This window comes from Oncorhynchus mykiss, chromosome 21, assembly GCF_013265735.2.
Source record: "Oncorhynchus mykiss isolate Arlee chromosome 21, USDA_OmykA_1.1, whole genome shotgun sequence".
NCBI lineage: Eukaryota > Metazoa > Chordata > Actinopteri > Salmoniformes > Salmonidae > Oncorhynchus > Oncorhynchus mykiss.
Window position 1 is genome coordinate 36,519,450 of NC_048585.1, and position 27,975 is coordinate 36,547,424.

Consider the following 27,975-nt stretch of genomic DNA (forward strand, 5'->3'; position numbering starts at 1 on the left):
CAAAATATATTCAAAGTAGCCACACTTTGCCTCAATGACAGCTTTGCACTCTTGGTATTCTCTCAGCCAGCATCACAAGGTATTCACCTGGAATGCATTTCAATTAACACGTGTGCCTTAAAAAGTAATAAGGAAAGAAATTCCACAAATTAACTTTTAACAAGGCACACCTGTTAATTGAAATGCATTCCAGGTGACTACCTATTGATGCTGGTTGAGAGAATGCAGAGAGTGTGCAAAGCTGTCATCAAGGCAAAGGGTGGCTACTTTGAAGAATCTCAAATATATTTTGATTGAACACTTTTTTGGTTACTACATGATTCCATATGTATTATCTCTCAGGTATCTGCTGTGCGGTGGTGTCTTGTGTCTTCTCTCCCTCTGTCCACCCCCAGTGGCCGAGTGTGGGACCCTGGTGGGGTCGGCCCCGGGGTGGCTCGGAGGCGCCTCAGCTCCCTGACGTACTCCCTCTCCAGTAGGAGCTGCTGCCTCTGGGCCTGGAGCTGGTCCTGAAGTCCCCTCAGGGAGTGGGCTCTCTAGACCAACCAACCAATGAATCAAACCAATCGATCAATCCATCAATGAATCAATGCATCCATCCATCTTTTGGCTATACCTGGATCAGCTGATGCAGCTCTTCCCTCAGATGCTGGTTTTCCAGGGACACAGCTCTAGTGTGGGACAGTAGGCAGCGAGATGCCTCCTAGGGGGAGGAGAGGGGGTGGGTAGAGGTGGGTAGGGAGGTGTGTGTTTGTGTACACATGTTCTTGTGGATGTGCGTACACATGCGTGCATGTCTATGCATGTGTGTGTTACTCACCCTATTAGCGGCGAGGGCCAGGGCCTGTATTTTTTGTTTGGCCTGTGCTTCGTACCTATAATAATAAAAATAATACATTTAAACAAAGGAATTTACAGTCATGCACACACACTTTTCCCATTTACCTCTCTTTCTCACTGAGGAAGCCAGCCTTCAGGGCCTGCAGGGATTCAGAGTGACGACAGTGCATACTGGTCACCTCCCTCTCTAGCTCTGCTATACGCCCCAGCTGCTGCTGCTGCAAGCTCTGTTACACACACACAATATTAAAGCACACACATGAATAGCCATGTCTATACAGTATACACACACACTCACATATGCATACAGCCATGCAAAGGGTACTAATCTAAAATAAGATTATAATAAAATGTGTAATATTAGTAGATCATATATTCTGTACACTAAGTGGTGGTGTGTGAGGAGAGAAAAGGAGAAGTAAGAGGAGATGAGAAGGCAGAGGAGAGAATGAGAAGACGGGTGGGGGGTAGGAGGAAAGGGTGAGGAAGTGTCATACTTTAAATTCTCGGAGCTCAGCAATCTCAATATTTAACAGCGCCAGTTCATTCTCCTTCTCCAGAATCTCCTTCTTCAGGTCTGTTAGGATAGGTTAGATTAGAGTTAGCTTCCTGCTCTCTCCTCATTGGCCCCTGGCACTTCCTGCTGACTCACCATTGGCCTGTTCCTGGTATTTGTCTAGATTCTCCTCCCTCTGCCTCTTCAGGGCCTCCAGCGCCTGGTGGTTTTGGTCGCTAAGGGTGACGATGGCACTCTGACGTTTCTGGGTCCGCTTGGACATGTACGACATGTACTCTTGCTGAGAAGGCGAGAGATGGGGTCAGGAGGAGAGGGATAAGGAATTATATGCATTGTCACTTTACCCCTACCTACATGTACAAATTACCTCAACTAACCTGTACCCCTGCACATTGACTCGGTACCGGTACCTCCTGTATATAGCCTCGTTATTGTCATTTTATTGTTTGTCATTTTATTTTTAGTTTATTTTATTTAGTAAATATTTTCTTAACTCTATTTCTTGAACTGCATTGTTGGTTAAGGGCTTGTAAGTAAGAATTTCACAGTAAGGTCTACACCTGTGGCATTCGGCACGTGACAAATCAAATTTGATTCGATTTTATAGGGAGGGAGATGGGAAAGAGAGAGATGGGGAGAAAGAGTGTCAGCCTTTACTGTCACTCACGCTCTCCATGCGAGTCTGGTTGGCCTCATTCTGTAGGAACTCATTCTCACGCCGTCTGGTACAGCAGCCGCAGTTAAGGGAAGTGAGGAAAGTATTCTTGAGAAGCTATCGCTATCACATGAACAGGGGTGGGTCAATTCTAATTGAAGGCAGTTAATTCAGGAGGTAAAATTAAATTCAAATTCCATTATTAAAGAAGGGCATTTTTACAATTATTTTCAATGATAACTGAAATGTAGAAGCTATTTATTTCAAAAGTTTTTAATTCAGACTTCTTCCTGATTTAAATGCTTTCAATTCGAATTGTCCCAAATAAAGGGCCCTTCACTTAAACAAAAATGGATGCAGATTAATTAACAGTTTACAATTTAGCGGACTTGTGTGTGTCTGTGACAACTAAATCCTTGCTGTCTACCTGCAGTGTGCAAAGTCAAAGCTTTGGGAATCGTCCTGGACTGGGACGCCATCTGCCAGACCTTCTGAACAGGTGGTCTTGTGCGGACAACTTCCAGGAATAGTGTTCATTATGTGGCTTCATCAGTGCCTGCTCTAGTGAGGCAGAAACAGACTGCTTGAACTGCATTTGCCTTTATGGCCAAATGCCACATGTTCTGGTTATCATTTGCCCAGTGGGCCTGTATAAATTGAATTGGCAGATGTGTTAGAAATGCATGGGCCGATTTCTGGTTCCACTCTCACTGTTGTGAAGTCTGGGATTTAAAGGATACAACTTTTCCACTTTCCTCTTGAGGTTGTTCAAGGTGTCGGTTAGCTTGTCGTACCTGTAGGTTACAGGAAGTGAAGTACAGAGTCACATGATGACAGACAGGTAGGCATAGAGAGAGAGAGAGATAGGCTAGCAGACAGACAGACAGACATGTCTCACTCTCTCTGTAGCAGAGCCTCACTGTCGGACCCAGGGTGTTCTGAGTCCTCTACTCCTTGTCCAGCTGTATCATGCTTAAGGGCAGACTCTCCTTTCTTCTTAGGGGGCATTCTAGTTGCCTACACACACACACACACACACACACACACACGCGTCATCTATAGGGATCATTCTTTGCAGAAACAGTGACATTTGATTGAATGGCATCATCATGTTCCATATCGCTGCTTTACCGCTCACCACATCTCACCAGTAGCCTATGTAACGTTAGCCAAGCATGAGCCCACCATACCGCCGCCCACGCGTGTTAACAAACCCGTTACAAGAGAGCACTGGGGCACCGAAAGCGCTGCAAGATAGTTAGCTAGCTAACAGCATCAGTAATGATCACTGATCAGACTACACTCAACGCTGGCTGTGCTGTTCGCATTAGTTGGCTCAGCTCTCTATCAACTTTCCATTGGGTGTAAATATAGCTTTGAATACATCTCTAGTTATAAAGTGTAATTTGATAGCTACAAAAGTAGTAAACATCTAGTTATGTCCTACCTTCACGTTTGTTTAAAACGCTCCCTTGTTGCCAAGACAACTACATAGACAACACATTTCTACAGGGAAGTCACGTTCCCTAAAAATGAAAATAATCAAGGTCGTAAAGACCGCATTTATATAAAAACACGGATCAGTCCGAGCCTGGAGTTACAATGTTACATATGTTCCACTGACCGCATTTGCCCCGCTGCCGAACTTGACCCATCATTACCACGGTTCGGTGATCTGATTTCACATTGCATTACCGTAAAGATCTGCTCAAAAGGGCAACGGACAGACAATCGCTCTACTATCATCTCTCCAGCGGGCGGCTTTGCCTTGCCTGACAGCCGTTTACTTTGGCAATAAACGTCAAAATGTGTATTACATACAGCTCGTTTATATAAATAAAACATATCTCCTATAAATAACAAATAGCTCGGCATTTTGAAGATTACACCTTTCATATCGACACAGACGAGGAAATAGTATCCTCCATTCCTCACACCTTGCATTTGCTTGCAGGAGGTGAGTGCGCCTGTGCGGGGGTTGAGCTAGCTGAGCAGGGAGAGCCAGCCGTGGCGGCACAGATGGAAAGGATGGAAATGGAGAACTACTCCGGCGCCTGACCTGAGACGGTACTTGGAAACGTTCGGTAGGCTAGGCTACTGCTCCGCTCGGTTGGATTGCCGGAGAGAGGCGAAGCGCACGGTGAAAGCAGGGGCGACACAGACAGAAAAGATGGACGGGAGAAGCGAGTTCCTTTGCGGGGTTGTGGAAGGTAAGGAAGGACAACGGTCGTCTGGTTATCTGATCTTTTAATGTTCACGGAGAAGTTCATATGAAATACCATGCATAAAAAAACTATATTTTCAGTGTTTGTAAAGCTTTGAAATGTGGTAGCTATTGTAGCCCTATGATCAATCAGACATAACCTCACATTCATCTTTATTCTCGTCATCTTCATTTTCTCATCATTGGTGTCCCAGTTAGTTTGCCATCTATCAAGCCTGCTAGTCCAGTGGTTTACAACTCCAGTCCTCGAGTATCACCAAAAGCACACATTTTTGTTGTAGCCTCTGACAAAAAAAAACAAAAAACACCTGAGGTGCGTTCAGTTCACTTCAACGTTTGCTACCTTACAGAGCGGTTTGTACTGACAGACACGTTTATCCAAAACGTTCTTGAACAGACTTTGAGGTACGTTTGGCGAGTGTGTCTTAAAGCAACGAGTGACGTATTTAAAGGGAAGTGGCCATGCTGACATCCTACCTCAACCCACAAACCAACCCTTCACAATTTTCAATTGATCATTCAGTACAGCACCTTTTCCATTCAATTGAATGTTCCATAACCTAAAAACTTACTGAACGCAGCCCTGATTCAATTCTTTGTGGGCCAAATGATTATTTGACAAGTTGAATCAGGTGTGCTTGTCCCTGGTTAAAATGTGTACTGTTGGGGGTACTTGAGGACTGGAATTGGGAACCACTGAGCTAGTCAGTCAGTCTCTCTCTTTTGTTCTAAGGTGAGAGATAACGAGACAGTCTGAAAGGAGCATGGAGAAAAACATTGATAGAAAAGATAATGATGTGACTGCACACAGCTGGATCCAGAATACCCCCTCCTCACTACTGACCAGTAGCGGTGCATGGGTAAAATCACTGTGGAACCACGGATATTTAGAACCACAGAGAGTTACTGCAAGTCGCAAAGAAAAACAGGAGCTGCTTCCACTATTCCAGCACCATTTAAATTTCAACATCAATATAATTAATAATAATAATTAATATAACCTCTGATTTTTAACTGTTTTATTTCACCTTTATTTAACCAGGTAGGCTAATTGAGAACAAGTTCTCATTTACAACTGCGACCTGGCCAAGATTAAGCAAAATAGTGCGACACAAACAACAACACAGTTACACATGGAAGAAACAAACATACAGTCAAAAACGCAATAGAAAAAGTCTATATACAGTGTGTGCAAATGAGGTAAGATAAGGGAGGTAAAGGCAATAAATAGGCCATAGTGGCGAAATAATTACAATGTAGCAATTAAACACGAGTGAAAGATGTGCAGAAGATAAATGTACAAGTAGAGATACTGGGGTGCAAAGGAGCACAAAATAAAATATGGGTATGGGGATGAGGTATTTGGATGGGCTATTTACAGATGGGCTAGGTGCAGTGATCTGTGAGCTGCTCTGACAGCTGGTGCTTACAGTTAGTGAGGGAGATATATAAGTCTCCAGCTTCAGTGATTTAAAAATAATTATTTTTTTGTCTGTAGCAGTTTGGGTCTAGAGTGTCTCCCCCTTTTGAAGAGAGGGATCACCGTGGCAGATTTCCAATCTTTGGGGATCTCAGACGATACGAAAGTGAGGTTGAACAGGCTAGTAATAGGGGTTGCAAAAATTTTGGCGGATGATTTTAGTAAGAGAGGGTCCAGATTCTCTAGCCCGGCTGATTTGTAGGGGTCCAGGTTTTGCAGCTCTTTCAGAACATCAGCTTTCTGGATTTGAGTGGAGGAGAAATGGGGGAGGCTTGGGCAACTTTCTGTGGGGGGTACAGGGCTGTTGATCGGTGTAAGGGTAGCCAGGTGGAAAGCATGGCCAGCCGTAGAAAAATGCTTATTGAAATTCTCAATTATCGTGGATTTATCGGTGGTGACAGTGTTTCCTAGTCTCAGTGCAGTGGGCAGCTGGGAGGAGGTGCTCTTATTCTCCATGGACTTTACAATGTCCCAGAACTTTTTGGAGTTTGTGCTGCAGGATGCAAATTTCTGTTTGAAAAAGCTAGCCTTTGCTTTCCTAACTGCCTGTGTATATTGGTTCCTAACATCCCTGAAGAGTTGCATATCGTGGGAGCTATTCGATGCTAATGCAGTACGCCACAGGATGTGTTTGTGCTGGGCAAGAGCAGTCAGGTCTGGAGTCAACCAAGGGCAATATCTGTTGCTGGCTCTACTTTTTTTTAATGGGGCAAGCTTATTTAACTTCTTATGGCTGGGGGGCAGTATTGAGTAGCTTGGATGAATAAGGTGCCCAGAGTTAACTGCCTGCTACTCAGGCCCAGAAGATAAGATATGCATATTATTAGTAGATTTGGATAGAAAACACTCTGAAGTTTCTAAAACGTTTTGAACGATGTCTGTGAGTATAACAGAACTCTGGAAAAAAAAAATCCAACCAGGAAGTGGGAAATCTGAGGTTTGTAGTTTTTCAACTCTTTGCCTATCCAAGATGCAGTGTAAATTTGGTCCGATTGCACTTCCTAAGGCTTCCACTAGATGTCAACAGTCTTTAGAACCTTGTTTGAGGCTTCTACTGTGAAGGGGGAGAGAATGAGTGCTGTTTCAACCAGAGGTCTGGCAGTGCCATGAGCCCAGTCTCGTGCACGACCGTGAGAGTTAGCTGCTTTATCGGAAAAAAACATGCATGTATTGTGTAACATGAAGTCCTATGAGTGTCATCTGATGAAGATCATCAAAGGTTAGTGATTCATTTTATCTCTATTTCTGCTTTTTGTGACCCCTCTCTTTGGCTGGAAAAATGGCTGTGTTTTTCTGTGACTAGGTGCTGACCTATCATAATCGTTTGGTGTGCTTTCGTCGTAAAGCCTTTTTGAAATCGGACACTGTGGTGGGATTAACAACAAGTTTATCTTTAAAATAGTGTAAAATACTTGTATGTTTGAGGAATTTTAATCATGAGATTTCGGTTGTTTGAATTTGGCGCCCTGCACTTTCACTGGCTGTTGTCATATCGATACCGTTAACGGGATTTCAGACGTAAGAAGTTTTAAGATGATGAGGAAAGCACTTTTTTAAAGAACAATCAGACATCCTCTACTGATGGAATGAGGTCAATATCCTTCCAGGATACCCGGGCCAGGTCGATTAGAAAGGCCTGCTCGCTGAAGTGATTTAGGGAGCGTTTGACAGTGATGAGGGGTGGTCGTTTGACCGCAGACCCATTACGGACGCAGGCAATGAGGCAGTGATTGTTGAGATCCTGGTTGAAGACAGCAGAGGTGTATTTGGAGGGCAGGTTGGTTAGGATGATATCTATGAGGGTGCCCGTGTTTACGGATTTGGGGTTGTACCTGGTAGATTCACTGATCATTTGTGTGAGATTGAGGGCATCAAGCTTAGATTGTAGGATGGCCGGGGTGTTAAGCATGTCCCAGTTTAGGTCACAAGCTCTGAAGATAGATATGAGAGGAATCAATTCACATATGGTGTCCAGGGCAGAGGGTGGTCTATTGCAAGCCGCAACGGTGAGAGACTTGTTTCTGGAAAGGTGGATTTTTAAAAGTAGAAGCTCAAATTGTTTGGGAACAGACCTGGATGGTAAGACAGAACTCTGCAGGCTATCTCTGCAGTAGATTGCAACTCCGCCCCCTTTGGCAGTTCTATCTTGTCGGAAAATGTTATAGTTAAGGATGGAAATGTCTTTTTTTTTGGGCCTTCCTAAGCCAGGATTCAGACACGGCTAGGACATCCGTGTTGGCAGAGTGTGCTAAAGCAGTAAATAAAACAAACTTAGGGAGGAGGCTTCTAATGTTAACATGCATGAAACCAAGGCTTTTACGGTTACAGAAGTCAACAAATGAGAGCGCCTGGGGAATGGGAGTGGAGCTAGTCACTGCAGGTCCTGGATTAACCTCTACATCAACGGAGGAGTAGGATAAGGGTACGGCTAAAGGCTATAAGAACCCGTCTTCTTGTACGTTCGGAGCAGAGAGTAAAAGGAGAAGGTTTCTGGGCGTGTTAGAATAGATTCAAGGCATAATGTACAGACAAAGGTATGGTAGGATGTGAATACAGCAGAGGTAAACCTAGGCATTGAGTGACGATGAGAGAGGTATTGTCTCTAGAGACACCATTTGAACCAGGTGAGGTCACCGCATGTGTGGGAGGTGGAACAAAAGGGTTAGCTAAGGCATATTGAGCAGGGCAGGAGGCTCTACAGTGAAATAAGACAATAATCACTAACCAAAACAGCAATGTACAAGGCAAATTGACATTAGGGAGTGGCATGCGTAGCCAAGTTATCATAGGGTCCAGTGAGTAGCTAGGTGACCTAGAGGCACAGTGATTCGGACAGCTAGCAGAAAAGCTTTAAAGGAAATGAAGTTCATGTATATATCATTTGATATACAAAAGAATATACATAACTGACTTATGATTTATATTATCTTGTTTGATCTGATTTTTAACCAATTTAGAGTGATAATTTTTTTAATATGATTTGTCAGTACATTATGTAAATGTTTTGCTGATACAGTGGTTCAGAAGTCTGTTGTAGCCCTCTCGTGCGGTTACTTCGGTAGACCAGTCGTGATGGATCAGCAGGGCTCCGTGTAGTAAAAGGGTCCAGGCCAATTGGCAAAATAGGTATAGTAGCCCAAGAAATTGGCCGATGGACCTCTTCAGCTAACAGTTCGATATGCTCTAGGCAGCTAGCGAGCCGCAGTTAGCAGATGGGCATTCAGGGGAGGTTGCGATGGAGGAAGGCTATTGAAAAAAAAAAATTGGGCGGATTACGTCGGTAGTCCAGTCGTGATGAATCGGCGGGACTCCATTTCAGCAATGAAAGGGGTCCAGGCCAATTGGCAAAATAGGTATTGTGGCCCAAGGAGTGGCTGATGGACCTCTTCAGCTAGCCGGGAGATGGGCCTAGCATAGGCTAGATCCAGGCTAATTGTTGCTTGCTTCGGAACAGAGATGTTAGCCAGAAGTAGCCAATCGGATAGCAGCTAGCTAGCTGCGATGATCCAGGTGGAAAGGTTCAGAGCTTGCGGTAGGAATCCGGAGATATGGAGAAGAAGTCCTATGGGTTGAATCGCACTGTGCAGACTGGCAGGAGTTGTCCGGGCTAAAGGTTAGCTGATGACCGCTAGCAGTGGCTAGCTGACTACTAGCTTGTAGCGGCTAGCTTCTTTTGGGGGTTCCGGTTCTAAAGTAAAGAAAATAGCAGATCCACACCACATTGGGTTAGGCGGCTTTCAGGAGAGTATGTTGAGGTTAAGAAAAATGTGAAGAAAAAAAATATAAAAAGATATATACACGACAAAGACGCCTGACTGCTACGTCATCTTGGATTTTGATTAGTCTAATACAGTGATAGCTAAAATATACCAAAAACAATTTAGTCCAATCAATGTAAGCTAAATATGATGTGGCTGTCCATGGTTCTGATTTCTGTGTGCGTGCAAGTAGAAAAACATGTTGACTCACCCTACTTGTAGGGAAACACCAATGCCATCCTCCGCTCTTTCATTTTGACCAAACGGTCTATCACTCTGTCATACAGTACAAGCTTACATTTTGCTGTCCTAGGCTACCTGGCTAAATTGCTTGCTAAGCCAACTTCCATTCATGGGCAACATTAGCTAGTTAACATTGGCCTTCTACATATAGCTAGCTACATATTGTACGTCCATCCTCTCAGGCCAGCATCACAACAATGTATGAATTAATGGTTGGATCAGAATCTCTGTTATAATCATTGGCCAGTACTGATAAGTCCAAATCCCTATATCCGTCCATGACTAATTTAGGAACGGGCTAATTTTAGCTAGCTAGCTAGCCACCGGAAGACAACAACATAATGAGATGCTACAATTCAATTTTTCCTGTCAATGAAGTATGCTCTCAATGGAATTTGATAGGAGTGATGCCAAATCCAAGCTGGCTTCCCTTGACACAATTTTTTGGTGCACCAGGACTATTCACAGTTGAACTCAACGCTGATTGGCAAAAAAATTATAATAAGTTGTCAATGGAGTCCAGATGCTCGCTAGCTTCCCTTCAAAACAACCGGTGGTAACATACTCGTTTGGACCAGACAGCTTCAGATAGATGGCTTACACGTAGAGAGACAGAGGGGCGCTATTTCGCTCGCTTGGATGCTTTCCCCTGTGAGATACATTCAGCCTCTTGCGAATTTAATGATAATTCTGAAACACAGAGCGATGAAAGATACGTTTTTTTTTCTTTCTAAATCTTCTTGGTAATGTTTTGGGGGAAGCCTGGCTTCCCTTGTTATTCATGCATACACACTTCTGACCCACTTACCTTCTTACACGCAAGCATGCACTCAGTCAAAGTTAAAGGTGCTGCATTGTCAATCCGCCATCTGCATTGTCCTTGCAGCATTTACTGTGACATGGCCTCTGCAGAAGTCAGGGCATTCCTACTTCTTGCGCATAGCTGTTGTGAAGAAACTTGTCAAGGAGGTGAGTTTGTGTTTATACAGGACTTCCCGCCCTCACCTACCATCAACCAATCATGTTAATGCTGAGCTATACGGCTCCCTCAGCATTGTTACAATATTTTAGAGGCGCATAGCAATGCATTACTGAGCTCAATTTGGCCTCTGCATGCCTCCGGAGGCTCCACAATTGCGTCACACCATCCATATGGCGCCTCCGACCACAATTTTGGATCAAGCATAAATTGGCTCTTTTAATCACACTACCCAACTAAAACGTGGTTCTTTTGAAGTTATGGGAAGCTATGTTTTTGGTTTCACATTGGTTGTGAGAACGAAGTCATAGGTTTCCTGACCTGTAAAACGTAACTTTTTAAAAACGTTACAAGAACAGAAGTGGAAACTTTGTCTGTTCAGGAAACTTTTATTTTTAGGTTGCAGGGAGGTTCTGAGACTGTTTTACTCCGGTTCCTTAAGTTTTCCTGGGAGGTTTTATTAACACTCTGAGAACGGAAATTATAGGTTACTTTTTATGACTGACCTACTTAACTTTAACTGAATGTTTCAGTAAGACGTTTAGCATGTTACTATCTTAATATGGTTAACTTTTTTAAACTCCAAGCACAGATGGGAAACATTCGAACACATTTATTTTTTATTTTGACACGGCATCAGTGAGATTCGAGCCCCTGATCTTCTGTTCACTATCCATGGAATTAGTCCACTGCGCCACCAGGTTTTCATGCATACAAAGCTGCTAATTGTAGTCTACTCAAAGACCCCATTTCAAAGAAACAAGCACTCATTAAGATCAGGTATGGCTAATTAGTGGGCGTGGCCAACACACATAAACACACTTATGGCCTAAACTCACCATAGTCGAGCGTGCAAGTGATTTTATTTTAGAATACATTGTTTTGAATTATAATGACCCAACCGAAGCTGGGCGGAGGGTTGTCTGCTTTGACCTATCATTCAATTAGAACATGTTTCTATTTTTGCGTTTTACTGCTGGCGCTGTAGTCACACAAAATAATCTAAATGTTGTCATTTTTTTTTATTTCTAGCTCATTTGAATTGGAAGAGGTAGCTAAGGGTTGAGGCTTTACATACATGCTAAAATGAACCAATTCATTCACTTATGGAAACACAACATCGCAATCAGCAAAAATGATTGGAGATATGGACTATCCTGCTAGCAAAAAGTTACTGCTCCGCCTGGCTGGTCCTTTCCACCTGCCTCACTCTGCTTGCTCCGCCTGCCCGCTTCTTGTGAGTTTTTCATTTTAACAAGACAGAGGATAGACAGAGTTTTGTTGACGCTGAGAACGGAATGTATACGTCACAGTCTTAACTTTCCATGAACATTCTTTCTTCATGTTATTAGAATGTAATTTAGAGCTTATTGATGTAATGTGTACAATCTGTTTTTTTTTATTCACAGAATATTAAACAGAACCATACATTCTGAGAACATCGATCAAGTCACATTTTTTTTTAGAATGTTTCCAGAATCTAATAAAAATGTGACATTAAATAAGAACCACATGGGAACTTGTGGAAGTACTGAAATTCCCACAGAAGAATGTTGTTTCTTAAAACATCTTAAGGATAGGCGGGACGCAAATGTCTCAACTGGCCAATTGCCAGGGGAAATGCAGAGCGCCAGATTCAAATAAAATGCTATAAAATTCAAACTTTCATTAAATCACACATGTAAGATACTAAATTCAAGCTACACTCGTTGTGAATCCAGCCAACATGTCCGATTTAAAAAATACTTTTCGCCGAAAGCATAAGAAGCTATTATCTGATAGCCTGCACCAGCAGTGAACAAAGGAGCTAGCATATTACAACCCTGCAGGCGCTACACAAAACGCTGAAATAAAATGTAAAACATGCATTACCTTTGACGAGCTTCTTTTGTTGGCACTCCAATATGTCCCATAATAATCACAATTGGTCTTTTTGTTTGATTAATTCCATCCATATACATCCAAAATGTCCATTTATAAAGCGCGTTTGATCCAGAAAAAAACAGCTTACAAAAACGCAACGTCACTAAAAAATATTTCAAAAGTTGCCTATAAACTTTGCCAAAATATTTCAAACTACTTTTGTAATGTAACGTTAGGTATTTTTAAACATTAATAGTCGATCAAATTGTAGACGGGGCAATCTGTATTCAATACAGGAAAGAAAACAAACCAGCGCTGCTTTTCACGTCTTGCGCAACTCACAAAAGTGTCCCTAGTTCCGAGTTGGCCTACTTCTTCATTGCACAAAGGAATAACCTCAACCAAATTTCAAAAACTGGCGACATCCAGTGGAAGCGGTAGGAACTGAAAATAGGTTCCTATGAAATATCCCTTGGCAAAGACAATACAGGGAACAGAGAGGGGAAGAAGAAAAAAAAAGAATTCTGAACAGTTAGTCCTCGGGCTTTTGCATGCTACATAAGTTATGTTATAATCACAGACATAATTCAAACAGTTTTATCAACTTCAGAGTGTTTTCTATCAAAATCTATGAATAATATGCATATCTTATATTCTTGGCATGAGTAGCAGGAAGTTGAAATTGGGCATGCTATTTATCCAATAGTGAAAATTCTGCCCCCTAGCTTCGAGGTTTTAATGTTCTCTGAACAATTTGAGAACATAACCGTAATCAGAACCATGACGAACCAGTAGGAACCTTTTTATCATGAAGTACTGAAAATCCCAGAGAAGAATGTTGTTTCTTAACATTCTCTGAACTATTTGAGAACATTCCCATGTCAATCCAGTTGGAGAACATTCTTAGAACATGACCAAAATAGAAATTAAATGTATCCATGTTTGAACTTTTAGGAAACTTTCTGTTAAAGTAATGAGATTAAGTTATTTGTTAAAGGGCAACTTTAGGCATGAAAAACGGTCAAACTCCGCCTCTTTCTCAATTTTGAAACAGAAATGTGTGTTACTTTGGTGGTTTATGTGACGACGATAATTTACTCCCACTCGCCTTAAAAAGCAACTGTATTAGTTGACACTGGAGGTTCTCAGAATGTTATGTGCTAGCTGGCTATGGACAATGGCGATGCTCCCATTTCTATTTGAACAATTGTATGGCATGCTCTGCTGTATTTGCAGATGAGGGGTTGCCTCATAGGCAGGAATTTGTTAGTGTGGTGGAACTGGCCTGAACACTGTGTTCACCATTCCATTTCACTTCACCAGTCTGGCATTCCTCCTCATTGAAACGGTCTGTAATGAGGGACACTATTCAAAACGAACTTATCTGCAATCGGAACCAATCACAGGATGAATAACCTAATTCAAAGCACAGTGATTGGCCATGTGGGATTTTGTCCTAAACCCATTGTTTCTGAGGATGCTGATTGGACCGGTCCTTTTCTAACTTATTCCAAAACCCATCTATTGGGGAAAGGTCATACAGATACGCCAAGTGAAATAGAATGGTGAATGCAGAGATCAGGCTGGTTCCACCAGGGTATGGCCACTTCACCAATGCGTGTCCATGAACAAATACTGTGCATGTACTAACATGAATATACAGTGCCTTGCGAAAGTATTCGGCCCCCTTGAACTTTGCGACCTTTTGCCACATTTCAGGCTTCAAACATAAAGATATAAAACTGTATTTTTTTGTGAAGAATCAACAACAAGTGGGACACAATCATGAAGTGGAACGACATTTATTGGATATTTCAAACTTTTTTAACAAATCAAAAACGGAAAAATTGGGCGTGAAAAATTATTCAGCCCCCTTAAGTTAATACTTTGTAGCGCCACCTTTTGCTGCGATTACAGCTGTAAGTCGCTTGGGGTATGTCTCTATCAGTTTTGCACATCGAGAGACTGACATTTTTTCCCATTCCTCCTTGCAAAACAGCTCGAGCTCAGTGAGGTTGGATGGAGAGCATTTGTGAACAGCAGTTTTCAGTTCTTTCCACAGATTCTCGATTGGATTCAGGTCTGGACTTTGACTTGGCCATTCTAACACCTGGATATGTTTATTTTTGAACCATTCCATTGTAGATTTTGCTTTATGTTTATGTCTTGTTGGAAGACAAATCTCCGTCCCAGTCTCAGGTCTTTTGCAGACTCCATCAGGTTTTCTTCCAGAATGGTCCTGTATTTGGCTCCATCCATCTTCCCATCAATTTTAACCATCTTCCCTGTCCCTGCTGAAGAAAAGCAGGCCCAAACCATTATGCTGCCACCACCATGTTTGACAGTGGGGATGGTGTGTTCAGCTGTGTTGCTTTTACGCCAAACATAATGTTTTGCATTGTTGCCAAAAAGTTCAATTTTGGTTTCATCTGACCAGAGCACCTTCTTCCACATGTTTGGTGTGTCTCCCAGGTGGCTTGTAGCAAACTTTAAACAACACTTTTTTTAAATATCTTTAAGAAATGGCTTTCTTCTTGCCACTCTTCCATAAAGGCCAGATTTGTGCAATATACGACTGATTGTTGTCCTATGGACAGAGTCTCCCACCTCAGCTGTAGATCTCTGCAGTTCATCCAGAGTGATCATGGGCCTCTTGGCTGCATCTCTGATCAGTCTTCTCCTTGTATGAGCTGAAAGTTTAGAGGGACGGCCAGGTCTTGGTAGATTTGCAGTGGTCTGATACTCCTTCCATTTCAATATTATTGCTTGCACAGTGCTCCTTGGGATGTTTAAAGCTTGGGAAATCTTTTTGTATCCAAATCCGGCTTTAAACTTCTTCACAACAGTATCTCGGACCTGCCTGGTGTGTTCCTTGTTCTTCATGATGCTCTCTGCGCTTTTAACGGACCTCTGAGACTATCACAGTGCAGGTGCATTTATATGGAGACTTGATTACACACATATGGATTGTATTTATCATCATTAGTCATTTAGGTCAACATTGGATCATTCAGAGATCCTCACTGAACTTCTGGAGAGAGTTTGCTGCACTGAAAGTAAAGGGGCTGAATAATTTTGCACTCCCAATTTTTCAGTTTTTGATTTGTTAAAAAAGTTTGAAATATCCAATAAATGTCGTTCCACTTCATGATTGTGTCCCACTTGTTGTTGATTCTTCACAAAAAAATACAGTTTTATATCTTTATGTTTGAAGCCTGAAATGTGGCAAAAGGTCGCAAAGTTCAAGGGGGCCGAATACTTTCGCAAGGCACTGTAGGTATGAATGGCAACACTGCTTAATTGTACACTAGCATTAATGTCTCTCTCTTTCGTGTGCTTGTCTGTGTCTCAGGGTTCTATGGGAGGCCCTGGTCTATGGAGCAGAGGAAGGTCCTTTTCCAGTGGTGAGTACTTGGTGACAAACAGAAAGGTAACATACAGATGTAGGATCTTAATTTGATCACCCTGTTGCAGGATAACTTTCCTGCAATGCATGACATTTTAAACATGCTGTGTACTAGATGTTTAAAAAGGCTTCTGAAGATTGTAATGTCAGACTTTTATCAATCTATACAAAAATGTCTATTTTAATTTTATCTACATAGTTAACATTTCCGGTTGCTGCAGGTTTATTTTCCTTCTGTAGCAAACTGGCTCAAATTAAGATCCTAAATCTGTATGGTTGACATAGGAGGACATGGAAAGGGATAAGGAGGGAGTGAGTATGATCTGCAGTTGAAACAAAAACAAAGCGGTGGTTGACTTTGTTTTGGTAAAAAGCTGAGGGATGGGCCTGGAGAAATGTATCAACTCTCAAATGTATAGACAGAGCTATTGGTGCAAGGACTTGACCGTCCATGATATCAAAATTATTTCCAGAAACTGACACTGGGTCAATATCACTGTAAAGAACTCTCTCCCTTTCTCTCTGTTAGGATGCAGAGGTGGGAGTTGAACACCTATCTGTACGGTCCTAAAGATGATCTGAAACACAGACTACTCTGGAGAGAGGTCTACTCCCCTGAAGAGGAGGGTAAGGGATCTCCCCATCCATCACTCATCCATCTCTTCATCCCTTCATTTATTTGTTAACATCTCTCTTTTAGTCCACCTTCCCACCCCTCCATCTCCCCATACCCTCATCTCACCTTCTCTCCTCACTCTGTCCTTTTCCCTCCATCTCTCACTTTTGCTTTAAACTAAATGTATCTCTCCTGGTGCTGTCCTTGTTTTCTCCACTCCTCCTCGCTCCTCTCTTGCAGGTCAGTTGCATACTTTGATAGTAGAGTCAGAGAAGAGAGGTCTGAGGTTTGTGTACTCTCTCTCTCCTGGTCAAGACATTGTCTTCTCTTCTTCCTGCGACCTCTCCCTGCTTAAACGCAAGCTACGACAGGTACATACATGCACCTACACACACTTGCATGTGCACACAGGCATGCACACGCATACCTACACCCCTGCCTTACTATCTCTCCTCTCTGTAGGTGTCAAAGTTGGGTTGCCAGGCATTTGCGATCCTTTTTGATGACATAGACCACTCCCTGTGTCAGGCTGACAGTCAAGCCTTCTCCTCATTCGCTCACGCCCAGGTTTCAGTTGCCAATGAGATCTACCGATTCCTGGGAGAGCCGCCCGTCTTCCTGTTTTGTCCAACAGGTGTGTAGTTGAGATGTGTGTAGTGTCCTTTCTCACACACACACACACACACACACACACACACACACACACACACACACACACACACCAACAACAAAAACAAAAAAGTTCCAAAAGAAATAGAGACATTGCAAATGTCATATTATGGCCATATACAGTGTTGTAATGATGTGCAAGAAGTACACCCCTGATAACAAGTAAACACACTTAACGTTCACAGCAGCCACATTTTTAATGTATTTATTTTATTTGTCATTTATTTAACCAGGCAAGTCAGTTAAGAACAAATTCTTATTTACAATGGCAGCCTACCAAAAGGCAAAAGGCCTCCTGCGGGGATGGGGGCTGGGATGGATATTTATATATCCATACCAGCCCCCATCCCCGCAAGAGGCCTTTTGGTAGGCTAACCATTCAAAAGTTTGGGGTGACTTAGAAATGTCCATGTTTTTGAAAGAAAAGCACTTTATTTTTTGTCCATTAAAATAACATCAAATTGATCAGAAATACAGTGTAGACATTGTTCATGTTGTAAATGACTATTGTAGCTGGACATGGCTGATTAAAAAAAATATATATATTTTGAATATCTTAGGCGCGCAGAGGCCCATTTATCAGCAATCATCACTCCTGTGTTCCAATGATATGTTGTGTTAGCTAATCCAAGTTTATAATTTGAAAAGGCTAATTGATCATTAGAAAACTCTTTTGCAATTATGTTAGCACAGCTGAAAACTGTTGCCCTGATTAAAGAATAATAGAACTGGCCTTTAGACTAGTTGACTATCTGGAGCATCAGCATTTGTGGGTTCGATTACAGGCTCAAAATGGGCAGAAACAAAGACCTTTCTTCTGAAACTCATCAGTCTATTCTCGTTCTGAGAAATGAAGGCTATTCCAAGCAAGAAATTGCCAAGAAACTGGCCCGCATCTGTGGCCTCTTTACTGTTGACATTGAGACTGGTGTTTTGCGGGTACTATTTAATGAAGCTGCCAGTTGAGGACTTGTGAGGCGTCTGTTTCTCAAACTAGACAATCTAGTGTACTTGTCCTCTTGTGCACCGGTGCCTCCCACTCCTCGTTCTAATCTGGTTAGGGCCAGTTTGCTCTGTTCTGTGAAGGGAGTACTACACAGCGTTGTACAAGATGTTCAGTTTCTTGGCAATTTCTCACATGGAATAGCCTTAATTTCTCAGAACAAGAATAGACTGACTAGTTTCAGAAGAAAGTACTTTGTTTCTGGCTATTTTGAACCTGTAGTCGAATGCTGATCAGGCGAAACAAAACTTTCCAAGACAGACCGCTACACATAACCGCTACACACAGCCTACATCATTGTCACCACATTAGCTGGAGTAACATCATAGTCAACATAGCTAATAGAACTAACATGTTAGTAAACCCGCTATAATCATGCAGTAACGTCAGTGTACAGTCAGTAAGCAGTTTAACACTTACACCGGCGGGGCCCCTTGGCAATAAGTTAGTAAAACCAAAAGGATACCTTGACTTGGAAGAGTTCCAGTGTTGTGTTGGATAGTCATAGCCAGCTAGCTAACATAGCATCCCTCTGTTTGATCAGGGTGTCTGAGTAGGCTAAACTAGCTTGCTGCATTTGCTAGCTAAGTAAGTGAAACTGAAAGTGAAAAAAATGACTCTCTTTTGCTTTTCCTTCATTTTGAATGAAATTCTTCTTTCAGTACTAGATTAATTCTCTGAACCTTTGATTGTTTGGACAACATCTCAGTTCATGCTGCAAGAGCTCTGATAGATTGGAGGACGTCCTCAGGATGTTATCATAATTACTATGTAAGTCTATGGAAGTGGGTGAGAACCATGAGCCTCCTAGGTTTTGTATTGAAGTCAATGTACCCTGAGGAGGATACACCATGGTGCTACCCTACAGAGTGCTGTTGAGGCAACTGTAGACCTTCATTGCAAAACATAGTGTTTTCATTTCTTCCAGATACGTGAGACGGTAGCGTTCCCACCTGGCCAACATCCGGTGAAATGGCAGAGTGACAAATTCAAATTTAATTACTATAAATCTTAAACTTCCATGAAATCACAAGTGCAATACATCAAAATAAAGCTTAACTTGTTGTTAATCCAGCCGCCGTGTCAGATTTCAAAAGGGCTTTACGGCGAAAGCAAACCATACAATTATCTGAGGACAGCGCCCAGCACACAAATGCATAACAAAACATTTTCAACCAGGGAGTTGCGACACGAATGTCAGAAATAGCGATATAATATATGCCTTTCCTTTGAAGATCTTCTGTTGGCACTCCAAAAGGTCCCAGTTACATTACAAATGGTAATTTTGTTCGATAGTCCTCTATATCCATAAAAACTCAGTTTAGCTGGCGCGCTTCAGTCAATAATCCACTCGGTTTCCCTCCTTCAAAATGCATACAAAATTAATCCCAAACGTTACCAATTAACTTATACAAACAAGTCAATCAAAATGTATAATCAAACCTTAGGTACCCTAATACGCAAATAAACAATACAATTTAAGACGGAGAATTGTTATTGTCTTCACCGTAGAAAAATACCAAAGAATGCGCTCCCATTCACACGCTTGGAAACACTACAGCCAAAATAGAAGCCACCTAGAAAAACTACAATTCCTGGCTCATTTTTCCAAAACCAGCCTGAAACTCTTTCTATAGAATGTTGACATCTAGTGAAAGCCCTAGGAACTGCAATCGGGCATGATTTCGCCCTATTATAAAAGTGCCAGCCATTGAAATCAGTGGTAGGATGATTTTTTCGGGGGGGGGGGGGGGGGTTGTTTGTCCTCGGGGTTTCGCCTGCCATTTCAGTTCTGTTATAGTCACAGACATTATCTTAACAGTTTTAGAAACTTTAGAGCGTTTTCTATTCATATCTACCAATTATATACATAACTTTGCTTCTGGGCCTGAGTAGCAGGCAGTTTACTTTGGGCACGCTTTTCATCCGGACGTCAAAATACCGCCCCCTATCCCAAAGAAGTTTTTAATCAATTATTTGCTGACATGAATATATTAAGTATAGTTTAATCTAAAAATGAAAAACTTTAAAATATTTTACCATTTAAAACATTCTGAAAATCACTGAGGATGATGTACCTCCTCTGAAGAGTCTCCACTGCTTCTCTTCTAATTAAGTAATTGCATACTGATATTATGTTACTCTCCTCTTTCCCTCGCTCACCCTCCCTCCTCCCTCCCTCTCTCCACTCCTCTCTCTAGAGTACTGTGGCTCTCTATGTTCTCCCAGTGTATCTAAGTCTCCATATTTGATGACTGTTGGAGAGGACCTGCTGCCTAACATCTCTATCATATGGACCGGTGAGATAAAAAAAAAGTTTATATTCTGTAAATTACAATGATATGGCATGATAATTCCCAATCTCGATCTCCCTCTTTCTCTCTCCCACTACCTTCCCTCTCTCGCTCTCCCTCCCTCTATTGTCAGATGACATGAAAATAGGGCTTTGGCCATGCACACCAGTGGTGGGTCTGGCGTTGAAAGACAGAAGCATATGCAGAAATGTACCTCATACCTATGGTAAAATATGGTGGTGGATCTTTGATGTTATGGGGCTATTTTGCTTCCACTGGTCCTGGGGCGCTTGCTAAGGTCAACGGTGTCATTAACTTTACCAAGTAGCAGGACATTTTAGCCAAAAAGCCTGGTTTCCTCTTCCATGTGGCTGGCACTTGGCTGCAGTTGTATCTTCCAGCAAGACGATAACCCCAAGCATTAATCAAAATCCGCAAAGAAATTGTTAATTGACCACTCAGTCTCCATACATGAACCCCATTGAAAACCTGTGTTTTGAATCGCATAAGAGCAGACAAAGGATATCAAGGATCTGGAAAGATTCTGTATGGAGGAATAGTTTAAGATCCCTCACAACGTGCTCTACACATTTTACAAAAAGCCACAGGATCAGTGGAAGCAAAAAGGCTGCATAACATAAAAGATCCTCCACCATATTTGACAGTAAAAATGGGCTTCCTCTCTTCTTATGCATCCTTATTTCAACGCTAAACCTACCACTGGTTTGTGTGGCCAAAGAGCTCTATATTCATGTAATCTGACCATAGCACCGGTTAAAATTCAAGTGCCAATGCCATTTAGCAAACTCCAGTCGTGGGCAGGAAATAATCTTTATGGAGGAATGATCTAAAGGATCAGACATACCAATGATACTGAATACCGAGAGGTACTTAGATGTAGTATTGTCACGATACCAGAATTTAGACTTGGATACCAATACCAGGATTAGTATCGTGATTCTCGTTACCATAACGATACTCAATACCAAAATGATACCAAAATGGTACCACTGCAAGAAGGCACATTAACCAAAGTCACAGAATGGGACTTGATCCAAACAGGAACTCAGCTACGGCTCTGTTCAATCGTTGGGCAGCTAATGAGTTCATTATCATTACATTTGACATTTTTTCCATCAACATTTTTCAGAGACAGCCATGTATGCATTCACTTCTTTGGGACTGGGGGGCAGTATTTAGTAGCTTGGATGAATAAGGTGCCCAGAGTAAACTGCCTGCTACTCAGGCCCAGTTGCTAATATATGCATATTATTAGTAGATTTGGATAGAAAACACTCTGAAGTTTCTAAAACTGTTTGAATGATGTCTGTGAGTATAACATAACTCGTATGGAAGGCAAAAACCTGAGAAGAAATCCAACCAGGAAGTGGGAAATCTGAGCTTTGTAGTTTTTCAAGTCATTGCCTATCGAATATACAGTGTCTATGGGGTCATATTGCTCTTCCTAAGGCGTCCACTAGATGTCAACAGTCTGTAGAACGTTGTTTGAGGCTTCTACTGTGAAGGAGGGGGGAATGAGAGCTGATTGAGTCAGGGGTCTGGCCGAGTGCCATGAGCTGATCATGCGTGCGCACCCGAGAGTTAGCTTGCATACCATTGCATTTCTACAGACAAAATAATTATCCGGTTGGAACATTATTGAAGATTTATGATAAAAATATCCCAAAGATTGATTCTATACTTCATTTGACATGTTTCTACGAACTGTAGTATGACTTTTTGTCTGAACTTTTGCCTGGACTTGCCCGCGCCTCGTGAGTTTGGATTGTGTACTAAACGCGCAAACAAAAAGGAGGTATTTGGACATTAATGATGGACTTTATCGAACAAATCAAACATTTATTGTGGAACTGGGATTCCTGGGAGTGCATTCTGATGAAGATCATCAAAGGTAAGTGAATATTTATAATGATATTTCTGACTTCTGTTGACTCTACAACATGGCGGATATCTGTATGGCTTGTTTTGTTGTCTGAGCGCTGTACTACGATTATTGCATGGTGTGCTTTTTCCTGTAAAGCTTTTTTGAAATCTGACAGCGGTTGCATTAAGGAGAAGTTTATCTAAAAGGTCCATGCATAACACTTGTATTTTCATCAACATTTATGATGAGTATTTCTGTAAATTGATGTGGCTCTCTGCAAAATCACCAGATGTTTTGGAAGCAAAACATTACTGAACCAATGTAAACTGAGATTTTTTTTATATAAATATGACCTTTATCAAACAAAACATAAATGTATTGTGTAACATGAAGTCCTATGAGTGTCATCTGCTGAAGATCATCAAAGGTTAGTGATTCATTTTATCTCTATTTGTGCTTTTTGTGACTCTTTTGGCTGGAAAAATGATTTTTCTGTGACTAGGTACTGACCTAACATAATCGTTTGGTTTGCTTTCGTCGTAAAGCCTTTTTGAAATCGGACACTGTGGCTGGATTTACAACAAGTTTATCTTTAAAATGGTGTAAAATACTTGTATGTTTGAGGAAGTTTAATTATGGGATTTCTGTTGTTTTGGAATTTGGCGCCCTGCAATTTCACTGTTGTTGAGGTGGGACACTACCGTCCCACATATCCCAGAGAGGTTAATGAATCAATAATATAATCAGACTTTGGTATAATAAAACAAAAAATCTAACTATATAACAACATAATGGTAATCATTTATGATTTTTCTTAAATAAAAGCCTTTCGTGAACTAACACTCGCACTTGAGTCTTTTCCTTCTTGCTAGCTCTGACTTTGCTGATAGCTACCTTTTTATTGAGTAACAATTTACGTACTATGACTGTGGTAGGTGGTTGTTTCACCTAGCTGTCTTCAGATGAATGCACTCACTGGAAGTCGCTCTAGATAAGTGTTTGCTATATGACTCAAATGTAATGATAAATCTCTACTGATAAAGTGGGTAAATCAAGATGTAGCCTTGGCCTATTCACATGACTGCACAGTGTGCGCTGTCTCTTTAATGAGTAATGACGTCATTACTGGGTAGTGAATTGTGTAGCCCAGGGTAGTGAATTGATGATTGCTTCAGCTGTAAGATAGCAGCAAAATCGCACCGGAGAGGATGGATGACGTTTCACATGCTCCTAACCAACTGTGCTATTTTGTTTGGTTTTTTTGCGTTGTTTGTAACTTATTTTTTTAACTTATTTTGTACATCATGTTGCTGCTACCGTGTCTTATGACCGAAAATAACTTCTGTACATCAGAACAGTGACTACTCACCTCAAACTGGAAGAAGCTTTTTCCTTTAACGAGTCCATGAGTCCGAGTCCATCTATAGTTACCACCACAAACCGATAATGGCACTAAGACCGCACTCAACGAGCTGTATAAGGCCATAAGCAAACAAGAAAATGCTCATCCAAAAGCGTCACTCCTAGTGGCCGGGGACTTTAATGTAGGCAAATTTAAATCCGTTTGACCTCATTTCTACCAGCATGTCACATGTGAAACCAGAGGAGGAAAACAAACTTGAGACCACCCTTACTCCACACACAGAGATGCATACAAGTCTCTACCCTGCCCTCCATGGCAAATCTGACCATAATGCTATCCTCCTGATTCCTGCTTACAAGCAAAATCTAAAACAGGAAGTACCAGTGACTCGCTCTATACGGAATTGGTCAGATGACGCGGATGCTATGCTACAGGACTGTTTTGCTAGCACAGACTGGAATATGTTCCGGGATTCATCCAATGGCATTGAGGAGTATACCATCTCAGTCACCGGCTTCATCAATAAGTGCATTGACGTCATCATCCCCACAGTGACCGTACGTACATATCACAACCAGAAGCCATAGATTACAGGCAACATCCGCATCGAGGCTAGAGCTGCCTCTTTTTCAAGGAGCAGGACACTAATCCAGACACTTATAAGAAATCCTGCTGTGCCCTCAGACGAACCATCAAACAAACAAAGCGTCAATACAGGATTAAGATTGACTCCTACTACGCCGGCTCTGACGCTCGTCGGATGTGGCAGGGCTTGAAAACTATTACGGGCTACAAAGGGAAACCCAGCCACAAGCTGCCCAGTGACGCAAGCCTACCAGACGAGCTAAATGCCTTTTATGCTCGCTTCAAGGCAAGCACCACTGAAGCATACACGAGAGCACCAGCTGTTCTGGATGACTGTGTGATAACGCTTTCTGTAGCCGATGTGAGCAAGACCTTTAAACAGGTCAACATTCACAAAGCCAGACAGATTACCAAGACGTGTACTCAAAGCATACGCGGACAAACTGGCAAATGTCTTCACTGTCATTTTCAACCTCTTTCTGACCAAATGTTTAATACCGACATGTTTCAAGCAGACCACCATAGTCCCTGTGCCCAAGGAAGCGAAGGTAACCTGCCTAAATGATTACCGCCCCGTAGCACTCACATCGGTAGCCATGAAGGGCTTTGAAAGGCTTGTCATGGCTCACATCAGCAGTATCCTCCCGGATACCCTAGACCCACTCCAATTCGCATACTGCCCCTACAGAACCACAGATAACAATCTCTATTGCATTCCACACTGTCCTTTCCCACTTGGACAAAAGGAACACCTATGTAAGAATGCTGTTCATTGATTACAGCTCAGCTTTTAACACCATAGTGCCCTCCCAGCTCATCACTAAGCTAAGGACCCTGGGACTGAACACCTCCCTCTGCAACAGGATCCTGTAATTCCTGATGCGACATCCCAGGTTGTGAGGGCAGGCAACAACACATTCACCACGCTGACCCTCGATACTTAGTCCACTCCTGTACTTCCTGTTCACCCATGACTGCGTGGCCGAGCATGACTCCAACACCATCATTAAGTTTGCCGAATACACGACGATGCTAGACCTGATCATCGACTACGATGGACAGCCTATAGGGAGGAGGCCTGGCAGTGTGGTGCCAAAAAACAACTTCACCCTCAACGTCAGCAAGACAAAGGAGCTGATCATGGACTACAGATAACGGAGGCCCAAGCACGCCCCAATCTCCATTGACGGAGCTGAAGTTGAGCGGGTCGAGAGCTTCAAGATCTTCGGTGTCTACATCACTAAGGATCTATCATGTCCCATACACGCCAACGCAGTTGTGAAGAGGGCATGGCAATTCCTCTTTCCCCTTTATGAGGCTGAAAATATTTGTCATGGGTCCTCATATCCTCAAAGTTCTACAACTGCACAATTGAGAGCATCTTGACTGGATGCTTCACCGCTCGGTATGGCAACCGCTTGGTATCCGACTTCAAGGTGTTACAGAGGGTAGTGCGTACTTGGCCGAGCTCCCTGCCATTCAAGACGTCTATACAAAGGCGCTGTCAGACGAAGGCCATAAAAATTGTCAGACTCCAGCCACCCAAGTCATAGACTGTTCTCTCTGCTGCCACACAGCAAGTGGTACTGATGCACAAAGTCTGGAACCAACAGGACCCAGAAAAGCTTCTACCCCCAAGTCATAAGCCTGCTAAATAGTTGGTCGGTAGCTATTTGGTTAACTTTTTTACTGTCTGCGTTAACCCTTTTTGAAACTTTTTTTGACTCATCACAAACAGCTGAAGTCGGAAGTTTACATACACTTAGGTTGGAGTCATTAAACTAGATTTTCAACCACTCCACAAATTTCTTGATAACAAACTATAGTTTTGGCAAGTCGGTTAGGACATCTACTTTGAGCATGACACAAGTCATTTCTACAACAATTGTTTACAGACAGATTATTTCACTATCACAATTCCAGTGGGTCAGAAGTTTACATACACTAAGTTGACTGTGCCTTTAAACAGCTTGGAAAATTCCAGAAAATTATGTCATGGCTTTAGACGCTTCTGATTGGATAATTGACATCATTTGAGTCAATTGGAGGTCTACCTGTGGATGTATTTCAAGGCCTGCCTTCAAACTCAGTGCCTCTTAAGAAATCAGCCAAGACCTCAGAATTTTTTTTTAGACGTCCACAAGTCTGGTTCATCATTGGGAGCAATTTCCAAACGCCTGAAGGTACCACGTTCATCTTTACAAACAATAGTACGCAAGTATAAACACCATGGGACCACTCAGCCATCATACTGCTCAGGAGAGAGACGCGTTCTGTCTCCTAGAGATGAACGTACTTTGGTTAAAAAAGTAAATCAATCCCAGAACAACAGCAAAGGACTTTGTGAAGATGCTGGAGGATACCGGTACAAAAGTATCTATGTCCACAGTAAAACGAGTCCTATATCAACATCCTGAAAGACCGCTCAGCAAGGAAGAAGCCACTGCTCCAAAAACGCCATAAAGCCAGACTATGGTTTGCAACTGCACATGGGGACAAAGATTGTACTTTTTTGAGAAATGTCCTCTGGTCTGATGAAACAAAAATAGAACTGTTTAGCCATAATGACCATCGTTCTGTTTAGAGGATAAAGGGGAGGCTTGCAAGCCGAAGAACACCATCCCAATTGTGAAGAACGGGGGTGGCAGCATCATGTTGTGCGGGTGCTTTGCTCCAGGAGGGACTGGTGCACTTCACAAAATAGATGGCGCATCATGAGGAAGGACAATTATGTGGATATATTGAAGCAACATCTCAAGACATCAGTCAGGAAGTTAAATCTTGGTCGCAAATGGGTCTTCCAAATGGACAATGACCCCAAGAATACTTCCAACGTTGTGGCAAAATGGCTTAAGGACAACAAAGTCAAGGTATTGGAGTGGCCATCACAAAGCACGGACCTCAATCCCATAAAAAATGTGTGGGCAGAACTGAAAAAGCGTTTGCTAGCAGGGAGGCCTACAAACCTGACTCAGTTACCCCAGCTCTGTCAAGAGGAATGGGACAAAATTAACCCAACTTATTATGGGAAGCTTGTGGAAGGCTTCCCAAAACGTGTGACCCAAGTTAAACAATTTAAAGGCAATGCTACCAAATTCCAATTGAGTGTATGTGACATTCATTCATACATACATACATACATACTTCTGACCCACTGGGAATGTGATGAAAGAAATAAAAGCTGAAATAAATAATTCTCTCTACTATTATTCTGACATTTCACATTCTTCAAATGAAGGGGTGATGCTAACTGACCTAAAACAGGGCATTTTTACTAGAATTAAATGTCAGGAATTGTGAAACTGAGTTTAAATGTATTTGGCTAAGCTGTATGTAAACCTCCTGATTTCAATACGATTGTGTGTATGGACAGCATATGAATAGAAAAGGTGTGTACAGCGTAGTTGTCTAGGATGAGCCTTGACTAGAATACAGAATATACATATAAAGTGGGTAAAACAGTATATAAACATTACTGAAGTTACCAGTGTTCAATGATTATGTACTGTACATGTTTTTCAGTCTCTTGTTCCCAGTTTCTATGCACCTGTACTGTCTCCGCTTTCTAGATGGTAGCAGGGTGAATAGGCTGTGG

General features: G+C 42.1%; 2 protein-coding genes across 5 annotated transcripts in view; one reads left to right on the top strand and one right to left on the bottom strand.

Annotated features, from left to right (window-relative positions):
• Positions 1–239: 239 nt before the first annotated feature.
• Positions 240–4,575, bottom strand: ccdc166 (coiled-coil domain containing 166). 3 transcript variants are annotated; one of them, XM_021577640.2, is made up of 10 exons: positions 4,382–4,575; positions 2,911–3,029; positions 2,753–2,806; positions 2,025–2,079; positions 1,493–1,637; positions 1,338–1,417; positions 946–1,067; positions 821–875; positions 617–703; positions 240–536 (listed from the first exon to the last, which is right to left on the bottom strand). In XM_021577640.2, the coding sequence occupies exons 1-10, from the start codon at positions 4,406–4,408 to the stop codon at positions 339–341; spliced, it is 942 nt and encodes a 313-aa protein (XP_021433315.1). In that variant the 5' UTR covers positions 4,409–4,575; the 3' UTR covers positions 240–338. The 3 variants fall into 3 exon arrangements, with proteins under 3 accessions (XP_021433315.1, XP_021433317.1, XP_021433316.1); XM_021577642.2 differs by lacking the exon at positions 4,382–4,575 and adding an exon at positions 3,637–3,751; XM_021577641.2 differs by lacking the exon at positions 4,382–4,575 and adding an exon at positions 3,460–3,630.
• si:dkey-183c6.8 (protein O-GlcNAcase) overlaps positions 3,922–27,975 on the top strand; it is a 64,670-nt gene continuing 40,616 nt past the window's right edge. The window contains exons 1-6 of one of the 2 annotated variants that reach the window (XM_021577638.2): positions 3,922–4,222; positions 15,912–15,963; positions 16,495–16,592; positions 16,897–16,952; positions 17,044–17,215; positions 20,455–20,553. In XM_021577638.2, the coding sequence (XP_021433313.1) occupies positions 4,183–4,222; positions 15,912–15,963; positions 16,495–16,592; positions 16,897–16,952; positions 17,044–17,215; positions 20,455–20,553 (517 nt within the window). In that variant the 5' untranslated portion in view covers positions 3,922–4,182. Of the gene's footprint in view, positions 4,223–15,911; positions 15,964–16,494; positions 16,593–16,821; positions 16,953–17,043; positions 17,216–20,454; positions 20,554–27,975 lie in introns of both variants that reach the window. The other variant, XM_021577637.2, reaches the window with a different exon arrangement.

Excerpts from the sequence above, each read along its gene's own strand:
- ccdc166 (XM_021577640.2), bottom strand. The coding sequence starts at position 4,408 with ATGAAGATGACGAGAATAAAGATGAAT. Across the intron at positions 704-820 it reads TGGCCCTCGCCGCTAATAGG|GAGGCATCTCGCTGCCTACT; the intron begins GTGAGTAACACA and ends TCCTCCCCCTAG. Across the intron at positions 537-616 it reads AGCTGCATCAGCTGATCCAG|AGAGCCCACTCCCTGAGGGG; the intron begins GTATAGCCAAAA and ends TGGTTGGTCTAG.